Raw genomic sequence first — 21745 nt, forward strand, 5'->3', positions numbered from 1 at the left:
CTATCGCACGAGCGAGGTCGCGGCGAGGTTACTTCTTGCCCTTCTTGCCTCCCTTCTGCTTCTCTGATTAATGAAAACGAGGGAGAATGTGAGTGATTGGTTTGTGCTCCAATGAGCCATGGCACAAGAACACTGCATGGGTGCTCAGCAGGGTTCCTCACCTTCCTTGGGGGCCTGTTCTTTCTTGCCTCCCTTGGCATTGGCAGCGGGCTTCTCCTCCTCCTTGGCCTGCTGTTGCTTCTTGTCCTTGCGGCCCATGTTTGACGGAGAGGTGATTCTTGGAGGTTTCGCTTGTGGAGCTTGAGGCGAGTTCGAGAATGATCAAGCGAGCGCATGCACTGCAGAGCTGCAGTCCCCTGGCAGCTGCAGGTGGAGGGCAAGCAGAGGTTTCGTGGACGAGTTCCAATTTAGAAACGCCTTGCTGCAAAATAGCGTTGGTTGAAGGATTGTTTCGCAATTTTTAGAGGCACGAATGCACCAATCGAATTGTCATCAGCACCGCAGTCGCTCAGCGGGGCAAGTAGGCAACATTTTATTTTCTTGGAGATCGGAGAATATCGACAGCATACCTACAGGGACGGCAGGTGCCTTTCAGTTTGTTCCAAACCAGCATTTCCATGTGCTCAGCGTATCATCGAGAACAAGTAGGCACTTGTGTAGCATATTTATCAAATATCCAAAGAAATATATATGCATAGGCAACAGATGAATTCATACTTCAGTATCTTTTTGGGATCGATATTCACTGCGAAAGCGCACAGCAAAGCGGTTAGAGTTCTTACGACCGGCCGCACTCTAGCCGTCACGCATTCACTGTCCGTTTTCACAAAGAAAAAAAAACATTGCAAACTCGTGTCACACGGACTGAGTTGCCAACATCATCCTTGTTGAGAGTGTCTTTATGTTTTTATGTTGCTAGGGACTAGCGAGTAGAGTGACGATGGCCGCGCTATAGACCGTATGATATTACTTCTTGCCCTTCTTACCACCCTTCTGCTTCTCTGTAGCAATAAAGTAAGATTACAATGCAAACAATGAGCCAGGGCCAATCGACTGGACACAAGTAGCGGTGGAGTGACATCTCGACGTACCCTCCTTGGCAGGTTGCTCCTTCTTGCCGCCCTTGGCATTGCCGGCGTTCTTCTCAGCGGCGGGCTTCTCCTCCTCCTTGGCTTGCTGTTGCTTCTTGTCCTTGCGGCCCATGGCTGGTGGAGAGGCTGGGGCTTGGTTTGAGGTGATCGAGGCGAAATCCAGAATGGGCAGATCCACGAGAACGGCAGGCACTCCACCAAGGATACCAAGGACGGTTATAAATGGATCTCGACAACTGCGAGAACGCGTCCGTTTCGTGATAAGAGCACGACAAGAAGGCGAGCTTCTCTTGCAACCTGTGCCATGCACTTGACATGAGATCCTTCGCGTCTGATGCGAGTCACTACAAACTTCAACAAGTCGCATATAAAAAGTAAGCATAGCAAACGGCTGCGCCCCTTTGGAGAGCAGTAGAAAACCGTCCAAAGCTGAAGTCCAAGCATCTCTTTGTCGCTCTCATTCTGGATTTCGCCTCAAGCACCCCGTCAAGAACCGAACCACACTCATCGTCAGCAATGGGCCGCAAGGACAAGAAGCAGCAGCAGGCTAAGGAGGAGGAGAAACCCGCCGCCGAGAAGAATGCTGGCAATGTCAAGGGCGGCAAGAAGGAGCAGCCCGCCAAGGAGGGTACGTCGAGCTGTCGGATCTCTGTGCCAGGCACTGGCGGTGCTCGAGTTGATGGACACAAAACTTACTGGTTGTATTGTACTTCTTGTCACTGCAGATAAGCAAAAGGGCGGCAAGAAGGGCAAGAAGTAACGCCGCCTACAAGCCGGCCTACGCACTATAGTAGCCTCTATTAGCGGCATAAATCATAAACATGGATCGCTTTGGCAGCTGAGTTGTGATGTCCTGGGTTCCTGTTGTGTTGTGCTGTCCATTCCGTGCGAGCTAGTTTAATAATAAAAGGAGTGTATTTGCGAGAGGAGTGCAGATCGGCCCGTCCGCCTCAAAGGAAGATGGCAGACAGATGAGTGGTGCAGCGCCGTGAAGCTAGCACTATAAAAGTAAGTCGATCGCCGTTGGTCAACCAAACGCTGGGAATCCAAACTGGCAAAGGGATTGTAGCGGGTTGCGTACGCTGGTTCAGTCGATACAACATTGGCTTCCCTGGCTGCGAAATGGTTTAGTACGCGTTAACACTATGATAAAAACACACGCACAGTGTCGTTAGTCAAGGCAGTGAGTGTCTGCCTATCCTCTCGCAAATACACTCCTTTTATTATTAAACTAGCTCGCACGGAATGGACAGCACAACACAACAGGAACCCAGGACATCACAACTCAGCTGCCAAAGCGATCCATGTTTATGCTTTATGCCGCTAATAGAGGCTATTATAGTGCGTAGGCCGGCTTGTAGGCGGCGTTACTTCTTGCCCTTCTTGCCGCCCTTTTGCTTATCTGCAGTGACAAGAAGTACAATACAACCAGTAAGTTTTGTGTCCATCAACTCGAGCACCGCCAGTGCCTGGCACAGAGATCCGACAGCTCGACGTACCCTCCTTGGCGGGCTGCTCCTTCTTGCCGCCCTTGACATTGCCAGCATTCTTCTCGGCGGCGGGTTTCTCCTCCTCCTTAGCCTGCTGCTGCTTCTTGTCCTTGCGGCCCATTGCTGACGATGAGTGTGGTTCGGTTCTTGACGGGGTGCTTGAGGCGAAATCCAGAATGAGAGCGACAAAGAGATGCTTGGACTTCAGCTTTGGACGGTTTTCTACTGCTCTCCAAAGGGACGCAGCCGTTTGCTATGCTTACTTTTTATATGCGACTTGTTGAAGTTTGTAGTGACTCGCATCAGACGCGAAGGATCTCATGTCAAGTGCATGGCACAGGTTGCAAGAGAAGCTCGCCTTCTTGTCGTGCTCTTATCACGAAACGGACGCGTTCTCGCAGTTGTCGAGATCCATTTATAACCGTCCTTGGTATCCTTGGTGGAGTGCCTGCCGTTCTCGTGGATCTGCCCATTCTGGATTTCGCCTCGATCACCTCAAACCAAGCCCCCAGCCTCTCCACCAGCCATGGGCCGCAAGGACAAGAAGCAACAGCAAGCCAAGGAGGAGGAGAAGCCCGCCGCTGAGAAGAACGCCGGCAATGCCAAGGGCGGCAAGAAGGAGCAACCTGCCAAGGAGGGTACGTCGAGATGTCACTCCACCGCTACCTGTGTCCAGTCGATTGGCCCGAAGCTCATTGTTTGCATTGTAATCTTACTTTATTGCTACAGAGAAGCAGAAGGGTGGTAAGAAGGGCAAGAAGTAATATCATACGGTCTATAGCGCGGCCATCGTCACTCTACTCGCTAGTCCCTAGCAACATAAAAACATAAAGACACTCTCAACAAGGATGATGTTGGCAACTCAGTCCGTGTGACACGAGTTTGCAATGTTTTTTTTTCTTTGTGAAAACGGACAGTGAATGCGTGACGGCTAGAGTGCGGCCGGTCGTAAGAACTCTAACCGCTTTGCTGTGCGCTTTCGCAGTGAATATCGATCCCAAAAAGATACTGAAGTATGAATTCATCTGTTGCCTATGCATATATATTTCTTTGGATATTTGATAAATATGCTACACAAGTGCCTACTTGTTCTCGATGATACGCTGAGCACATGGAAATGCTGGTTTGGAACAAACTGAAAGGCACCTGCCGTCCCTGTAGGTATGCTGTCGATATTCTCCGATCTCCAAGAAAATAAAATGTTGCCTACTTGCCCCGCTGAGCGACTGCGGTGCTGATGACAATTCGATTGGTGCATTCGTGCCTCTAAAAAATTGCGAAACAATCCTTCAACCAACGCTATTTTGCAGCAAGGTGTTTCTAAATTGGAACTCGTCCACGAAACCTCTGCTTGCCCTCCACCTGCAGCTGCCAGGGGACTGCAGCTCTGCAGTGCATGCGCTCGCTTGATCATTCTCGAACTCGCCTCAAGCTCCACAAGCGAAACCTCCAAGAATCACCTCTCCGTCAAACATGGGCCGCAAGGACAAGAAGCAACAGCAGGCCAAGGAGGAGGAGAAGCCCGCTGCCAATGCCAAGGGAGGCAAGAAAGAACAGGCCCCCAAGGAAGGTGAGGAACCCTGCTGAGCACCCATGCAGTGTTCTTGTGCCATGGCTCATTGGAGCACAAACCAATCACTCACATTCTCCCTCGTTTTCATTAATCAGAGAAGCAGAAGGGAGGCAAGAAGGGCAAGAAGTAACCTCGCCGCGACCTCGCTCGTGCGATAGCAGGCCAACACCATTCTACACAATAGTACTAATGCCACTAGCACCATAAAATATCAACAGGATGGACTTGGCCAGTACTTCACGCTCCGCGCCGTTGTTGTGCGGTTCTTGTCTTGTGTTTGATCTGCACCAAATGCCGTCGACATCGCAGGAACATTGACCTTACTGGGTCCAACTTGCAAAGGCAACAGGACGCCGTTATAACTTCAAACTTTGACGCGAGCAATCGCAGCCACCACCTGAAGTTTGGCGGCCGATCGTTACTTGAAAATCTGGTTCGTGCGCGTACTGCACTGAAGCGCAGCATCCCTTCTCCGACGCCGTGTTACTGCTGGCCCTCGCATTGGCACGTCCTCAGTCCGTAGCTTGGGCATCGCTTGCTGAGAAGTTTGCCCTTACGGCACGTCTACAGGTTGGTGATGAATAGACGTGCATGCGACGCTGTCGCAGTGCGGTAACTGCACTCAGATAACGGTCTCGGTGCACAGGATACCCTCCCGCTGGTGCTGGCAGTTGAATGCTCGGTGTCAGATACCGAAGCGGAAAGCGCTGATTGGTGGGCCACTTCAACTTGCGCTATTCTCAACCCAAGTTATTTTTTTCTTCGGGTCGTTTCCCAACCGCCATACCCGTCCGAGAAAAAGGCACCTCCGTCTTCGCGCTCGTGCCTGCTGCTTGAGATCGCCTCGATCCTCGAACTCTCGATCATTCTGGTTTTCGCCTCAAGCACCTCAAGCCAAGTTTCCAAGCTCACACTCTCCGTCAACCATGGGCCGCAAGGACAAGAAACAGCAGCAGGCCAAGGAGGAGGAGAAGCCCGCCGCCGAGAAGAACGCCGGCAACGCCAAGGGTGGCAAGAAGGAGCAACCCGCCAAGGAGGGTACGTCGCGCGGTCATTTCAGAGCCAAGCTGATGGTATCCTGAAACTCACTGTACTGTGTTTTGTGGTCACTACAGAGAAGCAGAAGGGTGGCAAGAAGGGCAAGAAGTAACCACTTCTATGACTCAGCCATAGCCATCCTCTCCATTTAACCGCATAGAGACATAAAGTATCAACATGGACGACTTTGGCAAATTCACTCTTGTTTGGCTAATAGATGCGTGACCTAACAATGGTTCCAGCGTTGAATAAAAGACAAGAAAAACATGGATCAACATAAGCTTGCCTACGATCAAGCAGCACGTGTCGGATCCCAGGTTCGTCTTCCTGTTCAAGGAGCGCTAGCAGCCTTGATCCTCGTGTCTTCACGCAGTTGGAGCTGGCGCCGTAGAATCTTGCCAGACATTGTCTTGGGGATCGCGTCCACAAACTCGACCTGACGGACGCGCTTGAACGGCGCGACCTTCTCGCCTACGAAGTTCATGATCTCTTCAGCAGAGCTGGAGGCGCCTTCTCGCAGAACCACGAAAGCTTTGGGGATCTCCTCGCCGGACCCCAAGTCCATGCCACGCACGCAGCACGAGTCCACAACTGCTGGGTGGCCGTGCAGCACGTCTTCGAGCTCTGCAGGGGCCACCTGGTGTCCCTTGTACTTTATCATCTCTTTGACTCGGTCGACGATGAAGATGAATCCATCCGCGTCAATGTAGCCGACGTCGCCCGTGTGCACGAAACCTTCCTCCGTGATGGATTTCTTGGTCTCTTCTGGGTTTTTGAAGTATCCGTCCATCATAGCGGGCGTGTGGATAAGCAGCTCGCCCACCTCGTTCGGCCCCAAGTCTGCTCCGTTGCTGAGCGACAGAACGCGCAACTTCGAGTTAGGCAGAAGTTGGCCGACTGAGCCGGGGCGGTTGATCTCGTACGCCGGCATGGTCACCGGCCCACACAGCTCGGTCATGCCGTAGCCTTGGCCCACCTTGACGCCAATGCGCTTGAACACTGCCTCCTCCACTTCGGTGCCCATAGGAGCCCCTCCTGCTCCAATATACTTAAGCGATGACAGGTCATACTTGTCCACTAGCGGGTGTTTGGCGAAGAACTGGACAATCGGAGGTGCCACGTACACGTTCCAGACCTTGTACTTGGCAATTGCGCTCAGGTATTCATCCGGGAGGAACTTGGGCAGGATGATAGTTCCCCAGCCCCGGTAGAAGGCCATGTGGAACAGCAGTGTGGACATGATGTGGAAGAATGGCAGCACCGTCATGGTGTACTCCATATCCTTCTCGGAGTGACTTGCCATTATCGCACCGGCGAAGAGAGCACGCCCCGACAGAAGAACACCTTTGGGTCGAGCCGTGGTGCCACTTGAGAAGGGCATTGCGACAATAGCATCAGGATCAATCGGAGGCAGGTTCGGGAATGGGATGTCCTTCGCCAACATGTCCCTGGAGTGGCAGCGAATTAGTATACATGTCGTGCAAGTTCGTTCGAGGATAACAGCACAACATACGTACTCAATCGACATCAGCGAGGCGGAGATGTCGGTGTGGCCAATGGTATACACGCGGTTCAATTCGATGCCACTGAGCGACGCAGCTTTGACTGCCGTGTCGACCATCTTGGCATGGGTGATGATCGCAGTAGACTGTAGACGGTAAAGCACTCGAAAAGTTAGTCGGACAACAAACAATACCAGGACATCAAAGCACTTTTTGCCGTACCTCCGAGTGTTTGAGTTGGTCAGCAAGTTCCTCCTCATTGAAAAGAGGCGACGCGGTGGAGCACACAGCGCCGAGACGCGTGAGCGCCAAGAAGATGACGGGGTACTCGACGCAGTTGAACGAGTGCAACGTCACAACCTGCAACAACCGAAGCCCCAAAACTATTAGCACCTCACCAGTGGTTGGCAACCATTGCATATCAGGGATTCGTACATCTCCCTTCTTGATACCCTCGGCCGCCAACGCGGCACAAATCCTGCGAGCTTGGTCATGAACATCCGCGAACGTCAGTTTGCGTTCCGTGATGGCACAGACGTACGCCGGTTTGTTGGGGATGTTGGCGGCGTGCTCTTCGACCCAGTCCCAAGCTGTCTTGCCCTCCGTGATCGGGATAACTCCGTGCGGCGACGAGAAGACCATTTTAATGAACGGATGCACCGATGAGCACCAGTGGCGACGTCCAGGCAAATGCGATAGTGAGCACGTTGCGTGTCAAGGCCATAGGATGTCGACCCCCATGCAGTGAAGAGACCGGATGACCAGCAATTGGCCATGGCCATCGACTGCTTGTCGAGGTGTCCAGGACTCGTCTGACGTGGCCATCCAGCACGTGCGAGGCCACGCCCTCCCATCTGTAGCAACGAGTCCACTATGACATCACTTGCATCCCTCGCGGCACGACTTGACGCCACTGTGCACGTGCTATACGCCATTGCAAAGCCAAGCTTTCATGTTGAAGTGACAGGGCTACATGTACATGCAGCGGATACCGTTCGTGTCGACCACCGACGTCACCCGAGAAATCATAGGCGACTATGCAGACTGGTCTTGATCTGCCTGGTCTTCTCGTCCTGCAGGCGCTGCAGTTCCTTGCGCAGTATCTTGCCCGACAAGCTCTTGGGGATTTCAGCGATGAACTCCACCTCACGCGTTTGTATCCCGCTACCTTCGCGGCTACGAACTCGATCAGCTCTTCCTACGTCAGCTTCGAGCCTTCAGCGAGGACCACGAAAGCCTTCGGGATCTCCTCACCCGTGACCGCCTCAAAGCCACGGACGCAGCACGAATCGGTCACGGATGGATGGTTGTTCAGAACGTCTTCGAGCTCAGCAGGAACCACCTGATGCCCCTTGTACTTGATCAACTCCTTGAGCCGGTCGACGATGAACATGTAGCCATCCTCGTCGATGTAGCCGATGTCACCCGTGCGGGTGAAGTCGTCGGCAGTGAACGCAGTACGGTTGGCCTCCGAGTCATTGTAGTACCCCTTCATCATGGACGGCGTGCGGAACAACAGCTCTTCGGTCTTGTTGGCAAGCAGATCCTCGTCCGTCTGCAGGTCCTTGACTTTCAGCTCGACATTAGGCAGCAAACGTCCTGTTGAGCCAGCTCTGCTGTGGTCGAGCGTGCCATTCGCCACGCCACCAGCGAACTCGGTCATCCCGTATGCCTGCAGAACTCGAGCGCCGATGCGTTTCTCCTCCGCGTGCTCGACCTCCTTACCCATCGGCGCTCCTCCAGAGGCGAGCACCTTCACGCTCGACAAGTCGAACTTGTCCACGATCGGGTGCTTCGCCAAGAAGAGGACGAGGGGCGGGGCGAGAGTGAGCTTTTCTAGGCGGTACTTCTCCACGACGCCCAAGAAGGTCTCGAGGTCGAAGCTCGGCAGATCTACCAGCCCCAGGCCTTTGAAAATCGTCGCGTGGAATAGAATCGCTGCTAGGATGTGGTAGAACGGCAGCACTCCAATATAATAAGGCAGGTTGTCCTCCACCGCTGCGAGTTGGGCAGATGCGGCGAGCATCGCGTACCCTGTGAGCTCCATGCCCTTGGGGCGGCCTGTTGTTCCGCTTGAAAAGGCAGCGTGCGTGACGACATCCATCGGGTCCATAGGTGGCAGCTTCAGAGGTAGATCCTGTGCAATCAGGTCCCTGCACAACACTGTTAGACCCGAGTCACATGCACTGCATATTCACGAAAACTTACTCTAGCGACTCGGCTGTGGCGGGTCCTTCTTCTTCACCGTAGACAAACACGCGCTCCGGTTTGAGGTCCTTCAGGTAAGCAGCTTCGACAGTCATATTTGCCAACGCTCCGTGCCCGATAAGCCTAGATGCCATCACCATGGATTAGACGGCATGACCATTTTGGTAAGTACCGACGTACCTTAGCAATCTCGATCTGCATAGCTAGTTCTTCTCCGTTGAACATCGATGGCGACGGGGAGCAAACCGCACCAATTCGGTTGAGCGAGGAACACGACGGGATACTCGATGCAGTTGAACGAATGCAAGACGACAACCTGTAGACGTCAAGTACCTGCTTAGCCGCCACAGATGATCACTCAGAGCAAACAGTTTGACTAGCATACGTCTCCTTTCGTGATGCCGCGTGCCACCAAGCCTACACTCAGAGCTTTCGCCTTCTGGAGCAGCTCCGCGAACGTCAGCACCTTGTCCGTGATTCCACACACAAATGCGGGCTTGTCCCCACGCTCGCGCGCATGCAGCTCCAGCATGTTCCAGACCGTCTTCCCCTTCGGGATCGGGATATCCGGGTGTGGCGACGTGAAGATCATGGCGCTGTCGGTATGAGCGGAGGGAAGCGAGCAAATCGGCAATTGGTGCTGCCACGTAGCGATCGCTTGACCGCCAGATGCTTGAAATGCACACAGCCATCCAGGGCGTCATTTATCCATACGCATGGAGGGATCATTCATCATTCATAGGACAACCACGTCCCTGCACAACACAAATGCGATCAGTGCCCAAGAGACCACCGACATCTCTGGATTCACGCAAAGTACACGAAAGGTAGGGCGTCAACCGTTGTTAACATTTGGGCGTGCTGGTTAGAGTCGACTCCGCTGCATCTCAACCTTCTTGTCCTGCACCAACTGCAGTTTGCGTCGGAGGATCTTACCCGACAGGCTTTTCGGGATGACGTCGATGAATTCCACCTCACGCACCCGTTTAAAGCCCGCCACCTTGGCAGCCACATAGTCCATCAACGCTTTGGTTGTCAACGATTCACCTTCCTTGAGCACGACAAAAGCCTTGGGGATTTCTTCGCCAGTTCTCAAGTCGCGTCCTCGCACACAGCAGGAATCCGCGACCAGAGGATGGGAGTTCACAACGTCTTCCACTTCGGCTGGCGCCACTTGGTGTCCTTTGTACTTGATCAGCTCTTTGAGTCTGTCCACGATGAAGATGAACCCGTCATCGTCAATGTAGCCGAGATCTCCGGTGCGGAGGAACCCGTCCTCTGTGAATGCAGCACGGGTGGCATCAGGATTCTTGTAGTAGCCCTTCATCATCGCTGGGGTGCGGAACAGCAGCTCTCCCGTCCTGTTTGCTGGTAGGTCTTCGCCTGTTTCGAGGTCCTTCACCTTCAGCTCCGTGTTGGGATGCAATGTGCCTGAGGAGCCATCACGCACAACGCTCGGGTACGATCGGCAGCCGCAACCAACAAACTCCGTCATGCCGTATCCCTGAAGCACTTGAATGCCGAGGCGCTGCATGACAGCGCGTTCCACCTCTTTGCCCAGTGGGGCTCCTCCGGATTTCACGTGTTTCACGTGAGAGAGGTCACACTTGTCAACAATTGGGTGCTTGGCCAGGAATGTGACGAGTGGTGGGGCTAGATTGATCATGTCGAGCTTGTACTTCTCCACCGTCTTCAGGAACGTCTCTGGCGTGAAGCCAGGAAGTACGATCATTGGTTTCCCGAGGTAGAGCGTGACGTGGAAGTTCATAGTCATCATGATGTGGAAGAACGGCAGCATGCCCAGCACGCACCCAGTCTTGCTCTCCCTGTACGCTGGAATTATCCCAGACGCGTACATTGCTCGCGCAGTTAACTCCACCCCCTTCGGCCGACCTGTTGTGCCACTGGAGAAGGGCAGCATCACGACTTGGTTCGTGTCAATAGGAGGAATGTCTGGGAACGGCAGGTCTTGAGCAATTAAACCCCTGCACACAAAATTCATCACGTCACATGTTGAGTTATCTTTCTAAGTCCAAAAAGCATTTCTGACGTACTCGATTGATTGGAGTCCACAGCGCGAATTTGCTTCGCCAAGAGTATACACATACAACAGCGGAATACCACGCATCCCTGCAGCTTGTACTGCTACGTTGGCAAATTTCTTGTGCGAGATGATAGCAACCGCCTGCAGCAGCACCCCCCATCCATCAATTGCTAGTAGAAGACACTTCTCATTTATTGCCGCTCGCGTCAAAGACTCACCTCGGCGATCTCAATTTGGTTCGCGAGCTCCTGCCCATTGAATAATGGCGACGATGGAGAGCAGATTGCCCCGAGGCGGTTGAGCGCCAGGAACACCACCACGTACTCGAGGCAGTTGAACGAGTGCAAGACCACAACCTGAATAAGCAGAATATAGTCAACAACAGAGCACTTACTTCGTTCGAATCCTTCGAAGTGATTGATGAACGTACGTCGCCCTTCTTGAGTCCGTTGGCCGCCAGGCCCGCACACACTTGCTTGGCCTGTCGAAGCAGCTCTGCGAACGTGAGCGTCCTATCCGTCAGTCCACAGATGAATGCCGGTCGGTCGCCGATATCCCTCGCATGCCGCTCCACGACATTCCAGATGCAGGCGTCGTCCGGAATCGGCAGCGTCGGGCACTTGGACCGGAAGATCATCCCGTTGCAACCAGCGGTCGACACGCACAGCACTCCAAGAATCCGAGTGATGACGGGCTCGTCAAACCACGCAGCGGATGCCCCTTTTCAACACCAGCCACCCGACATCGACGCTCCATAGCAAGCAAGCACCTAAAGCAGCAGCGTCAATCACCATTCATTGCTAAACTGGAACTGGACTACAATACTCGAACCTCTCCAGCTGTATCAGCATCGCCACGCTGGACTCGGATCAGGACCCGAGTCACAGTCGACTACGCATCGACCGAGCTGCCTCGACCTTCTTGTCCTGCTCAAGCTGCAGCTGGCGGCGGAGGATTTTGCCCGATAGACTTTTAGGGATAGTATCGACGAACTCCACCTCGCGCACTCGCTTGAAGCCCGCCACTTTCGACGCCACGAACTCCATGAGCTCCTCAGCCGTCAGCGGTTCGTCCCCATTGAACTTTTGCACCACGAAGGCTTTGGGGATCTCGTCACCCGTGGCCAAATCGATTCCGCGCACGCAGCACGAGTCGGCGACTTGAGGGTGCGAGTTCACCACGTCTTCGATTTCAGCGGGGGCGACTTGGTGGCCCTTGTACTTGATGAGCTCCTTGATGCGGTCGACGATGAAGATGTAGCCGTCCTGGTCGATATACCCGACGTCACCAGTGTGAATGAATCCGTCCTCCGTGAAGATCTCGCGAGTAGCTTCGGGGTTGTTGAGGTAGCGCTTCATGACCGCCGGCGATCGGATCAACAACTCTCCTGGTCGGTTCACAGGCAGATCGACGCCAGTGTCGAGACACCTCACCCGTAGCTCCGTGTTGGGGAGCAGCTTTCCAGAGGCACCGTTGCGGAATACCGTCTCGGACGAATGGGTAGCTGTGCCCGCAAGCTCCGTCATCCCGTAGCTCTGCAGAACTGGAACACCGAATCGACTGTGAATGGCGTGAACAAGCTCGTCTCCCAATGGTGCAGCGCCCGACCCCAACCGGTTAATGGTTGAGAGATCGTACTTGTCCACGAGAGGGTGTTTCGCGAGGAACTGGATGATCGGGGGCACGACGTTGACTGTGTCCAGCTTGTACTTCTCGATGGTGCGCAGGAAACTGCCGGGCTCGAATCGAGGCAGCACGATCGTCGTGATCTTCTTGAAGATCGTCACGTGGAAGATCATGGTCGCCGCGATGTGGAAGAACGGCAGCACGGCGAGCATGTGGGCTGCGTCGCGTTCCAGAGCAGCCACTCGAGCACCGCAGGCGTACATTGCACGAGCTGTGAGCTCAACGCCCTTAGGACGACCAGTAGTTCCGCTCGAAAACGGCAGCAACACGACGTCGTCGGGGTTAATTGCTGGCAACGCTGGGAAGGGCAGCTTCTGCGCCACTAGAGCTCTACGTGGACACAAGTGTTAGTGTTTGAATGGATCAAGACGAGTAGTATGGCACGTACTCGATGGTTTGCAGACCGGAAGCGCCTTTGGGGTGTCCGAGCGTGAATACCCGGTTGAGTGAGACGCCTGTGCGTGTTGAGGCTTGGATCACCACGTCAGCCAACGCAACATGCGATATCACTGCCGAGGCCTGGGGATACATGAAAAGGTTAGTGGTTGCAGCGGTGAAGAGTTTGATGCTTGCGTTGTACCTTGGCCGATAGGATTTGGTCGAGAAGTTCCTCGCTGTTGAACAGCGGAGAGGACGGCGAGCAGACTGCGCCCAAGCGATTCAACGCGAGGAACACGACGGGATACTCCAGACAATTGAAGGAGTGCAACACCACGACCTGTTGCCAGAAGTGGAGTGAATATCTCGACAAGAAGATGAAAAAGGATGCAAGCACGTACGTCGCCCTTCTTGACGCCGCTTGCCAACAAACCGGCAACGAGGAATTGCGCCATCTTGAACACTTCAGCGAAGCTCAACGTTCTCTCCGACATCCCGCAGACAAATGCCGGCTTGTCGCCATTCTCGCGAGCGTGTTCCTCCAACTTGTTCCAGATAGCAGCGTCTTGCGGGATCGAAACGTCCGGGTACGGCGACTTGAACGTGATGGCCATGGTAGACGAATTCACTGGTCGAGTTGATGGAGGTGGGATGAGGAAGGCGCGAATTCAAAAGTGACGGACGAAGAGGTCGACCACTGCATGAACACAGTGCACTGTGGTGCTCAGGACTGAAGTGGGAGCATTGTCGAACTTCGCACGACCTTCGAACCCCGAGAATTGCTGAATTGCATGCTCGAGCATTCGACAAAGTTCCAATTCCACCAACACTGGATGATTTTGCAGCGTGACGTCGGTCAGCAGTACCCTTGCTTCGGATTCCAATACGCGGAATTCGTGTCGATATTACTCAGCACCATACCATACGTGTTTTTCAACTTAATCCTTACTTCCTCTGCTCCACCACCTTACAGACGACTCTGGGTCGCCTTCATCTTTTCGTTCTGACGGATCTGCAGCACGCGACGCAGGATTTTGCCCGACAGACTCTTGGGGATCACGTCGATGAACTCGACCTCACGCACGCGCTTGTAGCCTGTCACTTTGCCCGCCACGTATTCCATGAGCTCTTCCTCGCTCAACGACTCGCCCTCCTTAAGCACCACGAAAGCCTTGGGGATCTCTTCACCCGTGGCGGGGTCGAAGCCTCGAACACACCCAGAGTCCGCAACTTTCGGGTGCGAGTTGACCACGTCCTCCACCTCGGCAGGCGCAACCTGGTGGCCCTTGTACTTGATGAGCTCCTTGAGACGGTCGACGATGAAGACGTAGCCGTCCTCATCGATGTACCCGACGTCGCCCGTGCGCACGAATCCGTCCTCGGTGAACGTCACGCGGTTGGCTTCCGGGTTCTTGTAGTACCCTTCATCAGCGCCGGGGTGCGGAACAGCAGCTCTCCGGTCTGGTTCACCCCGAGCTCCTGGCCCGTTTCCAGGTCCTGCACCTTCAACTCCGTGTTGGGGTGCAGCGTCCCAGAGGCGCCGTCACGGAACGTCATGGGGTACGAGCTGGTCGCGCAGCCGGCGAACTCCGTCATGCCGTAGCCCTGCAGCACCTGGATCCCCAGTCTCTGCAGCACGGCGTGCTCCACCTCCTGCCCAACGGAGCCCCGCCAGAGCCCACGTGGGTCACGTGAGAGAGGTCGTACTTGTCCACGATCGGGTGCTTGGCCAGGAACGTCACGAGCGGCGGCGCGAGGTTGAGCTTGGTCATCTTGTACTTGACCACGGTGCTGAGGAACGTCTCCGGGTCGAAGCCGGGCAGCACGACCATGGTCACGCCCTTGTAGATGGTCACGTGGAAGATCATGGTGGCCATGATGTGGAAGAACGGCAGCATGCCTAGAACATACTCCATCTCGGCCTCCCGGTAGGCAGGCAGGATCCCGCACGCGTACATTGCCCGCGCCGTGAGCTCCACGCCCTTGGGGCGGCCAGTGGTGCCGCTGGAGAACGGCAGCGTCACGACCTGGTCGGTGTCGATGGGCGGGATGTTGGGGAACGGCAGGTTCTGGGCTATCAAGCCCTCGACGGACTTGAGGCCGGCCGGGCCCTCAGCCTGGCCGAGCGTGAAGACCTGCGACAGCGGGAGCCGCCGCAGCCCCGCGGCCTCCACCGCCACCTTTGCGAACTTCTTGTGGGTGATGACGGCCACCGCCTCGGCGATCTCGATCTGGTCGGCCAGCTCCTTCCCGTTGAACAGGGGCGAGGACGGCGAGCAGATCGCCCCGAGGCGGTTGAGTGCCAGGAACACCACCACGTACTCGAGGCAGTTGAACGAGTGCAGGATGACCACGTCCCCCTTCTTGAGCCCGTTGGCGGCCAGCCCCGCGCACAGCTTCCTGGCTTGCTGCAGCAGCTGTGAGAAGGTCAGGGACCGCTCGGTGATGCCGCAGATGAAGGCCTTCTTGTCCGGCTTGGCGGCCGCGTGCTGCTCCACCATCTTCCAGATGGACGCGTCGGCCGGAATGGGCTGCGTGAGGCAGCGCGACTTGAAGATCATGGCGGACGTGAGATGGCGGAGATCGCTGGGGACTTTGGACTGTCGCCTCCAGGACGCAAATGCAGGAATGACACAAGCACCAACAGCAGTTGAGGCCGTGTTAAACCACCGGAGGGCAGTCAGGCTTTGCACGGGATCCCTAGCGGATTGGCCGAGAGCTCGAACCAAACGATAACTTCAAGTTGAGCATCGTCCGAGCTTGTCGACTCAACGTCCTTGAATCTGGCTGACGTCAAACTTTCTTGTCGGGCTCGAAGCGGAAGCTGAGGTTGAGGGTCCGCCTCCGTGGCAGGAGTGATCGATAAATGGCTTTCATCGTAGCTGTCGCCACGGAGAAAGCTGCTGAATGACCACCGACACGTAAGGCTATTAGCAAGTTGCTAATACATGTAGCAATGCCTCGAAGGCTAACTGGTGTGTGGAACGCCATCGACACTCGCTTCAAATCTAGTGCTCTACATACATGTTGCATCTGCCCAGGCACAAATAATTGAGCTACAGTACATATTATAATACATGCAAAACACTGTGCGAGGTTGAACTTACTTGGCGCCGCCAAGTTGGCGGTAGGAATGCTGCCGAACGGCAGATAAATGTTTGCTGATGCCCACCATCAATGATGCCAACGACCCTCAAACCAGGAGTCGAGACGTGTCTGGTGCCGAGTGAAATACCGGTAAGGTCGGCTACGTCCAAAGGAGGTTCCATGCAAGCCCTGTACATTACGTGTACAAGCGTATTGATACCTACATGTATTAAGAAAGGGTTAATACATGTTGTCCACGTCTCCAGCGAAGAGCTCCACCGAAACTCTCGAATCGTGTGTACAGTACACAGTGCACTGTAGGCAAATCCATTCTTGAGATCACCTGCTGTGAGAAGTGCTGGGCGGCCGTAACAACGATTCGTTGTCAACAAAAATCCCCCCCCCACACACACGCTTTAATGAGGAGATCTTCCATCGAGAGATAAGTAAATAGATCTCGTTTGCTGGACGTTATGGCTTCGCAAGCGTGCCGCTCGATATCTCGTGTGTCCATATTTCCGCATAGAGCAGCATTACAAGTGATGCTGAACTATCGACTTGACTGACCATACCGTGTAACGGTTTACATGTGTGGACAAATGCCAGCGGGCTTTGCCCAAAATCTTGTACTGTACCTGTGACTGTGTCAGTCAGTTTTGGTACACCAGAATTGCCCGTGAAGCTTCGGCAACTATCACCAACTAGTTTGCACATGTCTATCTAAAGAATCAAACTTTCAAGTTGACTGCCAAATAACAGGCACACTCTCCAACAACATGGAATCCCAAAATACTTCGGCAGCTCTGTACTAATGCGTAGTTGATCGCGTGGCACGGTGTGTGCGTAACATGACGTGTACAGTACTGTACCCGAACTTGCACTGTGTTAAAGTTGAGCATCTCCGACGTGCTAATACTTTGCAGGAGAACATGGGACTCGCTCATATTAATAGAGCTGTCCCATACACTCTCGACCGGGATTGCCTCCTCCACCAGGGACCACCAGTCCTCACTCCGTCTTTTGACTGTTAAAACAAAAGCACCTCCGGGCATCCTTCCTACTCCGAGACTTCTTCCTTCGGCACCTTGACGCTGTCCTCCGCTGTTCTATTCCTTCCTCAACATGTCCGGTCCAAAAGCTTAACACACTGCGACTCATTGTCACACGATCATGCGATTTACGGAAACGTATGGGATTACCAACCGCGATGGGCTCCACCCTCCGTACATACATATGTAGCCGCATTTCGATAGTCAATCTCAGTTCGGCGCCAATTGGCCACTTCTGTTCGCACAATTTGTACGAAAATTCTATCATCCGATGTGCATCGAGGTTACGGTGTCCCCAACTTCTGTAGGCAATCCCTGTGCTCATTTCGTAAAAGCTGCACCGCAACGAAGAAAGGCATGAATCTCCGTCGATTCGCAGCCTCCGTCTTCGTGGGTGTACTGGGCCTCACGTCCACTGCCCCACGCGTCGAAGTCCAGGCTCAGGAATGCAAGGCAAAGGATAACAAATTCGGCTTTCTCGTGGATAAACTGCCGACGGCGTACGGTATGAACACTTGCGTGGCCAACAATGTCGGAACGATCAGTTGGGCGATCGCCAGCACTATCTTCAGTAGCTGTGGAATGTTGGACGTTTACGATGTGGTCAAGAATAAGGACCTGACGAACTTCTTCAACCTGCTCAAATCCGTCGCTGCAACCCCCGCCGACATTTCCCCGCTCATATACAAGTTCATGGCAGCCCAAAACGACGATTCTGTGGATAACCTCTGTGACGCCTTCAGCAATGCCATCGGACCGTGTGGCCAAAAAGTTCTGCCGAAACTCATCCCAGCGTTTCAGAAGGACAACGTGTGCTGCGGGCAGATCAGTGACCTGATTGATCTGTTTAACCTTGTTGTGCCGCCCGACAAAAACACCATGTTCTTCATTCTCAACGAGCTGATCGACGGCTTCAACAGGTTCTTGTGCTCCAAGAAGGGGAAAAACTCGTGCGGCCTTGACATGTTCGAGCAGTTGGCGAGAAGATATACGGTCGACAATTTCGATTTCTTCGAGCACTTGGTGCTGCCGTTCATGACTGTCGGTCAGGGAGAAGAGTGTTCGGGTTTGTCGGGCAACCCATACAAGAACACAGCCTCGCAGAAGTCGGCCACGACTATCAACTTCGGGTGTTGTGTGCACCAGATGCGACCGCTCATTCAAACAATCCAGAGTGCCGTCAAGCACATGGTGAGCGATGAAACTTGGGACATCCTGAGCGGCATGGTTTCGTTCACGGCCCCCAATGGTGGGTTCGTTGACACACTTACAGGAACGAAGTCTTGCGAGTTTGACGGCGCTTCGTGCCGCGATCCGAAGGGCATCACTGACGACGTGGTGATGACCCGCGATGTCGGCTCGAAGAACCCAGGCAAGAACGACCTTGTTAACACGACCTGCACCTTGGAGGACAAGTGCAGTGGGGACAAATCAGTGTGCAGTCAAGTGTGCAAAAGAGGTTCTGTTGCCGTTCCCGACTGGCTCAAGTCTACCCTTGCTTATCAGCGCAACTTGGCAAACAGCGGTCCGTTCTGCTACGCGCAGATCCCCGCTACCCACAACAGTGCGATTACACTCGCGGATGGCTTTGGAAACCGCGACCAGCTCTTCAACAAGAACCTGAACCCGGATAAATGGTATTCGTACCTCAAGACAAACAACCAGGTGCTGAGTATGACAGATCAGCTCGACATTGGTATTCGATTCATCGAAATTGATACCCACTTCTTCCTGAACGACCTCCACACGGGACACTGTGGTAATCTTGGCTCAGACGCTGTGGCGGGTTTCTTCGGTGCTATCGGTAAGACGCTTGGAAACTACGGCACGTACAACTGGGGCCCCGAGCTACTGGGCTGCTTTCCTTCGATTTCCGGGATTAAAGCGTCGGAGCAACCTCTGACGAAAAATTCGATGGATGAAATCAAGGCATGGCTCAATGCGAACCCCACGGAGTTCGTGGTGGTTTACTTAGACACGGGTTCGGACATCAAGCGGTCGGACAAATTCGGCGCTATCGACACACTGTTTACCGATACGTTTGGGGACTTGCTTGTCCCGTTGACGGCGCTGGATGATTTGGCGAAGGGCAAGTGGACGGGCGGCAGTATCAACGAGTTCATCAACGCTGGCCACCAAGTGTTGGCTCTTACGAATACCAAGACCAAGGCTGCCTACAGTTTGTATGACATGTGCACAACGGAGAAGGAGCTCACGGTCGAGTTTATCGATAGCCTGCCTGACGCCAAGCGCCAGATCAACGGACTCACGATCTACAGCAACACGAACTGGATCCGCTCGTGGTCGGAGCAGCTGCGATACATCTCGCTCACAGCGACGGGTGCCCTTATGAACAAGTTCCCGGTGTTCTTGGACGCCGACAGCATTCCCAAGTATCTGCGGTGGAACCTGAACCTCATCGCTATTGACAACGCTGACGTTGCCAAGATGGGGGCTCAGGTCTGGTCGTGGGCGGAGAACGAACCCAGCACCACAGCGGCTGGTGCGTACGTGCTTATGGGCACGAATGGCCGATGGGTGGCTAGCACCAAGGCTAAGAAGGGAACCCGGGCCTGCTGGGACAGCGCCAAGCTAGCGTGGTCCATCGTCGACTTCGCTAAGGACTGCCCTGCAGGAACATCATTCAAGGCCCCTTCGGACCCGTACCAGAACTACTTGTTGCACGAGGCGCTCGTGGCCCAGAAGATCGCGGACACATCGCTGGTAATCAATGCTACTTTGACAGCAGTCGGTGCTCCCACCCCCGTGCCGTCAGAAGTAGCGGTGCTTACAGATTGATGACCGTGTTGCTGATCCCGTCTCCAACAGTACTGCAGCTAGTAGTGCTGGAAAAACGGAGGTCAGGGGGCAGACTTCACCCGACGTATGTTGTGTAAAAGCGTCGGTCCAATGCAGAACAGATACTCGCATGTACGTAGTTGAGAGTCTCCCGATATAATCTCATACTAATTAGTAAGCTCGACGTTAGCGTTCAACTCGTCACAAAATCAACATTTGGATTTCGGACGCAAGGGCTTCACGAAGACTAGGATAACTTAAAACACCAATCAAGGGCTCAGATACTATGCTAAGACTATTGCTAGGACAAACAAAGTGACGTTCACTAGGTTTCAGTATTGTGTATCTAAAAATTATCCTAGGACAGGCGACTAGACCAAATTTGTAGTACACTATACTGAAATCAAGATAAATTTGATTTTGTCCTTCCTAGCAATAGTCTCGGTGGGGTTGGCATACATCGGCCCTGGATCGTGCCGAGTAGCTGATCGCGGTGGTGCTAGAAACGTTAAAAAAAATCGGCATTTCCTCGTGGCATGCTCCGCATCCTACGGAGCCCGCTGGATGACACGTTGATACCGATCAACAAATAAACAGTCCGGACCGACGGCCATTTCGTGCCACGAACTACGACCAATGCCAACGCTAGTCGAGCATGACGAGTAGCAAATGTCACTTTTTCATTTTTGACCAAGAGATAACAAGAAAGAGAACATATTGTATCGGTATTACAAGGACTGAGTTGCTGTAACGTAGTGGAAGATTGGACTCGTTAAGGGCAAAATGAAAAGTGGTATTGTCCTTAAAGATATTGATGACTTAAAGTCCGTACTCTCTTGTAATCTAGATCAGCTACTCACTTCATGACCACTCGTTGTTGAATGCAATTGTTAGTTGACGGGTCGCCTCGTAAACTTCACCTTGAAGCTGTCCCGTAAGTCGTCCCGTAAGTCGTCCCGTAAGTCGTCCCGTAAGTAGTCCCGTAAGTCGTCCCGTAATACGTACCCAAAAATGTAAATTACGTGCTCCGATAATAAATTACGAAACCAGAAATATATAAGGCAGTGCGTTACAAGACCCAGTTTTGAAAGCGGCGAACTTACTTCGACGGACCGTTTGGCGCGATGTGACCCCCTTTCTTGCAGCGATGGCAAGTAGCCGTAGATTGCTTGTCATTGTCCAGCATGAGAGCACGTTTCCCGAGCCAGCGCTTGAGGAGCTCGTCTTGGCGTCGAACGTGATGATGTCGGACGCGATGGTTTGGCCAGCACCTGTTGTCACTCGATCTCCGTCGACATTGCAGGATCTTGCTCGTGTTCCGGTTGCTGGACAGGGAGTTGCAACGGTCTTGGCACTTCTTGGTCACCTTGACCGCATCCACGACCTCGTCCGACTCCATCAGGACTCAAAGCGGGCACATTCTCGTTAGCGTTAGTAGGTATAATTTTCACAACGCACATTCAACTTCCAACCTCTGAATCCGGGAACGCGCACCACGCGTGACGTGGCGCTACTGTAACGGGGTTTCATACACACACAAGTGACAACAGTCACGTGTGCATGACAACGGTCACAAGTGACAACAGTCACGTGTGCATGACAACAGTCACAAGTGACAACAGTCACTTGTGCGCGACAATTGTCACTTATGGTTTAACAGATAAATATCTGTTAAATGTTTTAGATACTTCCTCACATTGGTGTAAGGCACACCAATGGATACATTGAAGTGAGACACCACAATCAGTGGTCCACACCTACACAAAGATCCTATTGGTAGAAAGCAGCATCTTTCTACCA

At 53.6% G+C, this 21745-nt stretch overlaps 5 protein-coding genes across 5 annotated transcripts; all 5 read right to left on the bottom strand.

Annotated features, from left to right (window-relative positions):
- Positions 1 to 5523: 5523 nt before the first annotated feature.
- IUM83_17124 (4-coumarate-CoA ligase) lies at positions 5524 to 7336 on the bottom strand (the record flags this gene model as incomplete). Its single annotated transcript, XM_067942055.1, has 4 exons — positions 5524 to 6640; positions 6710 to 6840; positions 6917 to 7054; positions 7130 to 7336. 4 exons carry the CDS (start codon positions 7334 to 7336, stop codon positions 5524 to 5526), a joined length of 1593 nt encoding a protein of 530 aa, XP_067792526.1.
- Positions 7337 to 7892: 556 nt separating this feature from the next.
- On the bottom strand, positions 7893 to 9494 carry IUM83_17125 (putative AMP-binding enzyme; the record flags this gene model as incomplete). The annotated part of the gene is made up of 5 exons (XM_067942056.1): positions 7893 to 8847; positions 8903 to 9025; positions 9083 to 9097; positions 9175 to 9218; positions 9288 to 9494. 5 exons carry the CDS (start codon positions 9492 to 9494, stop codon positions 7893 to 7895), a joined length of 1344 nt encoding a protein of 447 aa, XP_067792525.1.
- Positions 9495 to 9767: 273 nt separating this feature from the next.
- IUM83_17126 (putative AMP-binding enzyme) lies at positions 9768 to 11583 on the bottom strand (the record flags this gene model as incomplete). Its single annotated transcript, XM_067942057.1, has 4 exons — positions 9768 to 10887; positions 10957 to 11087; positions 11165 to 11302; positions 11377 to 11583. The coding sequence occupies 4 exons, from the start codon at positions 11581 to 11583 to the stop codon at positions 9768 to 9770; spliced, it is 1596 nt and encodes a 531-aa protein (XP_067792528.1).
- Positions 11584 to 11827: 244 nt separating this feature from the next.
- On the bottom strand, positions 11828 to 13624 carry IUM83_17127 (4-coumarate--CoA ligase 3; the record flags this gene model as incomplete). Its single annotated transcript, XM_067942058.1, has 4 exons — positions 11828 to 12962; positions 13021 to 13151; positions 13213 to 13350; positions 13412 to 13624. 4 exons carry the CDS (start codon positions 13622 to 13624, stop codon positions 11828 to 11830), a joined length of 1617 nt encoding a protein of 538 aa, XP_067792527.1.
- Positions 13625 to 13977: 353 nt separating this feature from the next.
- Positions 13978 to 15571, bottom strand: IUM83_17128 (putative AMP-binding enzyme; the record flags this gene model as incomplete). The annotated part of the gene is made up of 3 exons (XM_067942059.1): positions 13978 to 14421; positions 14481 to 14639; positions 14702 to 15571. The coding sequence occupies 3 exons, from the start codon at positions 15569 to 15571 to the stop codon at positions 13978 to 13980; spliced, it is 1473 nt and encodes a 490-aa protein (XP_067792520.1).
- Positions 15572 to 21745: the final 6174 nt, after the last annotated feature.

This window comes from Phytophthora cinnamomi, assembly GCF_018691715.1.
Source record: "Phytophthora cinnamomi strain GKB4 chromosome Unknown Contig34, whole genome shotgun sequence".
In the NCBI taxonomy this organism is placed as follows: domain Eukaryota; phylum Oomycota; class Peronosporomycetes; order Peronosporales; family Peronosporaceae; genus Phytophthora; species Phytophthora cinnamomi.